General features: G+C 42.8%; 1 protein-coding gene across 1 annotated transcript in view; it reads right to left on the reverse strand.

Moving 5' to 3' along the window:
• Window positions 1-4,480, reverse strand: part of stbd1 (starch binding domain 1) — a 5,368-nt gene extending 888 nt beyond the window's left edge. The window contains exons 1-3 of the mRNA XM_061698493.1: window positions 4,126-4,480; window positions 2,208-2,581; window positions 1-1,618 (exon numbers count right to left, since the gene is read on the reverse strand). The exon at window positions 1-1,618 is cut by the window's left edge and continues 888 nt beyond it. Coding sequence (XP_061554477.1) covers window positions 1-1,618; window positions 2,208-2,581; window positions 4,126-4,399 — 2,266 coding nt within the window. The 5' untranslated portion in view covers window positions 4,400-4,480. The remainder of the gene's footprint in view (window positions 1,619-2,207; window positions 2,582-4,125) is intronic.
• Between the last annotated feature and the right edge of the window lie 500 nt (window positions 4,481-4,980).

Genomic DNA, 4,980 nt, shown 5'->3' on the forward strand with positions numbered 1-4,980 from the left:
TAACACCTGAAACCGCAGCAACTTTCATTTCTGCCTGTCTTTCCCAATCATCACTTTGGACCGGCACTGTAAACTTGTCTGTCTCTCTTTGGTTGCCTTGCTCAATAACATGGCCAAACATGCCCTCATTTACTGCCACTGACTCATCATTAGCAGAGTCTATGATTTGACTGCAGGGCTGCATTGGCAGTGCAACTGTGTGAGGCACATACACCATCACATCTTCCTCCAAGCCTGATAGAGTTGCATCGTCAACCAAAAGGCAAGTTTGAGGCTCCAGCTTTGCCTCAGCCTGTGACTCCTGAGCCTTCGCTGGTATCCCAATGGTGTCAAAGTTAATCCCAAGATCGAGCAACTCAGGACTGACAGCCATGCTGGAAATCCCACTTTCTTCACCCCCACCACATATGTTGTTATCCCTCAGCTTGCTTGGCTCAAAGAGCGGTAGGCAAATTTGAAGCTTGGGTGGGTTCATTGTACCTTCGGTCACGACGGGAGCAGGAGCGGTGAGAAAGGAAAAATCATCAGCATTTTGATCATTTTGTTGATCTTGAGAGGAAGACGCAATGTCCTCATGAAAGTTATCGTTTCTGGCATCTGTGTCACCTGGCAAATCGAACCTCGGCTGCTCGAAAGTTGTGGCCTTCGTGTTGTCACCATACTGGTCTTCGTAGATGTATGCTTCAATGTCACAAGATGGGTCAGGAGCGAAACCAACACTTATCGTTTTCAAAGCATTGTGGTCAAGTTCTTGAACACTTTGTTGATTTTCAAAAGACAAATTGTGGTGTTCACAAATATGGTCAACAGGCGCCTCATCTTGTGTAGCAGTTGTAGCTTTTTCAATAATTTCACAGAGGCTTTCAGTGTCATCTGATGGCATTGGCGGTTCATCAACAGTAGGAACTTCTTTCTGTGCTTGTTGATCATTAGTTGATACATCTGAAACCGAGTCAATTTGGGGTGCTGCTTCAGAGGTGATGCCTGGCATATCATTGTCAACCATAGGTGGGACACTTGAACTTACATCTTCCCTGCTGCTAACAACATTGCAACTCTCTACTAGCTCACTATCAGGAAGGAGGTCCATCTCTTGGTTGCTTGTCAGGCTGTGTTCCACTTTACGTTCGACCTGGATTTCTGGATTATCCAACGGTGGTGACCGAGCATCAAAATCAACAGCTGTGGTCTTCAAGCCATCTGAATCTGCTTCAGTTGCTTCAGCAGCCAGAGTACTGTTGCTGTCATCCTCTGTCTCCTGCTCTTCATTGATGACTGCATGTTTCTTTCCCTCTTCTGGAGCGAAGTGATCAGAGGAACATACACTAGGATCGGCACCGTCTTGATGTTGAATCACCTCCTCAAACTCATCCTTTAGGCTCTTGTCTGTTGACATTAAATGTTCTTCAATGTCGAGTTCCACTGTTCCACTTTCTGCTGTGGTTTTGTTGTCTTGTTTGTCATGATCAGCTTCTCTGATGGGACGGGTTTGCTCAAAGCACACTTGGTTACTTGACCAAGGCTGAGAGGTTTCCTCTTCTTTTCTAGTTTTCTTGTTGTCAGAACAATCCTCATCTGTGGTCACAGACTTGTGAACTTGGTTTTCTGCATTGTCGACCTGAATAGGAAAATATGAAATTAAACGTAAACACCATCTGATACACTTCCAGATTGCCGGAAAATACATAGTAGTAGTCGTAGGAGAACAAGCTAAGCCAACTGTTCACTCGGCCGGTAACTACATTGCAATTTCAAACTCTTCTTCCTGTCATTTTGATTACAGTAAATGAATTGGGGAGAAATTATATAGACACACCAATGGCCCACGCCTTGACCAAATTCTGTGTTGACCACAAGGTTTAACGAGTGCAAACATTAAACAGGTGTAACATTTGCAATTGTAAACAGGTGTTGACCACACAAGGATTTGTGAGGGTAGATGTTGAACAGACTTCACATTAGCAATTTTGAACTGTTTTTCAAGCAGGAAAAAAAACCCGAACATCTTTTAACACACCTCACACCACTGGATAATTGTTCAGAATATTTTTATATAATATTTAAGATATCACTGACCAGGGCCTTTTCTGACTTTGATAGCAAGAGAGGCAAAAGCCTCACATTTGGCCCGATTGACAGTGTGTGTACGCCGCTTTAGTTGAAATTACAATTTGTAAAGCATCAACAACCGATAAATTAGTTCTTACTTCTTCATGGCAGATCTGATCCCGAATGGACTCAGGCTCCTTCAAGCTGCCTTCTGAAATCCCTTCATCCCTAAATGAGTCATCATCTGTTGAATATAGGTGGCAAACAGTAGCAGATTCCCCTTGTATTTCTGCCCCAACACTTTGCAGACTCCAACTGGGCTTCTCCAAGTACACCTGGATTTCTCTGAAAGACGACGGCACAGACTCCACTCGCTGCGTGTGCGGTGATGTAGCATGTTGGTCGACCGGTACTTGGACGTCAGATGCCCAGGGTGACAGGCTCTTCTCAGCAGCCGCAGTAGTACGATGTCTGACTTTGAGGAGAGTCCCAGTGGAGTCATAATCATCCTCGTTTGCCACATCACCAACATCTGTGACACGAAACACACAGAACATTCAACTTTTACTCTGCATTACTTTCCGTTCAGTTGTGTGAGACGCTCACTGAACACCTTAATGGGTAGTAAGGGGTTTCTAAAATTGTTGAATTAATCTTCAGCAAGCATGTTGTTACATCTGCAAAGGCAGAATTATTGACCTAGCTATTGAATCTTTCTAAATTCAAATGTTTGCCAAAAGCCAAATGCACGTACACTACATCCACACAATTATTGAGACACCTGGCCAGTAAACCTACATAAAGCAAAAATATGGAGTTTCCTTTGCAGACTTTTGTGTCCTGCAATGTGTCCATTCATCAATTGAACATTTGTGAGGTCAGAGGCCTGAGACACGAAAGAAAGCCTGGCTCATAATTTCTGTTCTAGTTCCTTCCAAAGGTGTTTTGATGGGTTAGTTCTTCCCCACCAGACTCATCCAAGCATGCATTTATAGACTTTGTTGGAACAGTGAGTCCTCCCCAAACTGTTCCCACTGTCCACATAATTGAATTGTCCCAAATGTCTTAAAATGGATAGAGGAATTAAGCATAACCCCTGATTAATTATTTTTGATTAAATAAATAGCATGTCCCAAAACATTTGTTCATATATTGTGCCTCAGGTTAATAGGCTACTGCATTTTGATGGATTAACTCTAAAGTGCTGGTGGACCATTTTGATATCAAATAAAGGTTTGTATCAGGGCTGGACGATTATTTTATTTTTGAAAATCCTTTTTTTTTTTTTTGTAGTTAAAAATGCATCCCCGCTGATGTGCACTCCTTCCAAAAGGCAGAGTCAGTGCCCTCAGATTACAGACTTTGTTGCTATATTTAACGACTTTTCCAACCTCTCTGCCAACTATTTCTCAAAAAAGCAACTTTTGACTTTTATTCCTGATAAGCAACAGGCAAGTGTAGAACCTTTTTTTTTTTTTTTACATTGTTTTCCATAAGAAAAGAAAGCCAATCACAGATTCAATCGCGCTGAACATTGCCAAAGACATGTCGCAAAAGCATTGACATGTTGGAAACGTTTGACCCGAGGTATGTGCTTCTATGCCACAAATTTTGCAAGATGAGAAAATACCATGAGAGAGCTGAGGTGTGACATACAGGTCAGCCAAGCCATGCTTGCAGTTTGGTGGTTCATTCTAAATGTTAAATTATTAAGGATCACGTTCACATACATGTTTTGGCAAAAGGGACATTTTTTACAAGAGGAAAAGAAGAATGAAGATTAAACAGTTGTATTATTTCTGTGGGTGTGGCTGCAATTTAATGCTGTGGGAAACGTGCTTAAAAAAACTTGGCATTCAAGGGGGAAAAAAAGGTGTCATGGTTTGCTTTTTTGAGACTCAAAGGGAGGAACTCAATTAATTAATTGGAATATGATTTTTGTGAGAAGATACATTTATTTGATTTATGTTTTTTTTGTTGTTTTTTTTTAAAGCCCCAGTTTGCGCCCAGCCAAGCCCAAAGGTTTAATTCCACCGACAATGCTAATCGTGACCATGACGTCATTCGTCTATGTACCTGTTGAAGCCGCAAACGCTTGCGGTTCTCGCCCAGTTTGCTTCGCCGCCTCGTCGGTTTCCGCGGGCGGGTTCTTTCCCTCTGGTTGTTCGGCGGCCTTCTTCTTCCTCCTCCTCCCCCTCACGGTTCGGTAGATGACCAAACCCGCCAGCACGGACACCATGGCGAACACGACCAGAGCCACTGCGGGGCCGTGTCGCCCGATCATGCAGAAGAGGGACGCCAGATCCACGCGTCTTTCCACGGCCACGCCGTTGCTGCCTTTGAAAGCCATCGTGCGCTTGGAAGGTCGGGCGTGACGTGACAGGATGTGTCGATGTGTCCGTGCGTGCGTGGGCGTGAAGGGCCAGCGCGTGGGCAACTCTTGTTGTTGCAGACGGCTGCAGGTGCGGCTCATTGGCTGGTGGCGTCACGAGGACCGTGCCGCTCATTCATAAATACGTTGCCACGTTCACGTTTAGCTCATAGTCACATTTTGATGATTACTTCATAAAGTGCACGTATTATTTTTTGCTGTCGCCTTTGCGTTTGTTTGTTTTAGCTTTGATTTACGGTCATTCCAGAATTTTGCGACATTTTCTGGCCCACCACCAACCACCCCCCTTCAATGAAATTTAAAATAATCCATGTACAAAATACAGAAACATATGTACTTGTGTAAATTGTATTATGATATAGTTGTCCTGAGACAAATGTATAAATGTAGCTGTAGTAAAATTGATTCCGAAATATTATTTGAAATACCCAAATAACTATTAGAACCTTTTTTAAACGGATAAAATACTGCAAATGAATGAAACCTATTAAATTAATTTCACATTAAAAAAAAAAAAAAGACAAATTCAATTCAACCAA

Source organism: Phycodurus eques, chromosome 15 (assembly GCF_024500275.1).
Source record: "Phycodurus eques isolate BA_2022a chromosome 15, UOR_Pequ_1.1, whole genome shotgun sequence".
Taxonomy (NCBI): Eukaryota; Metazoa; Chordata; class Actinopteri; order Syngnathiformes; family Syngnathidae; genus Phycodurus; species Phycodurus eques.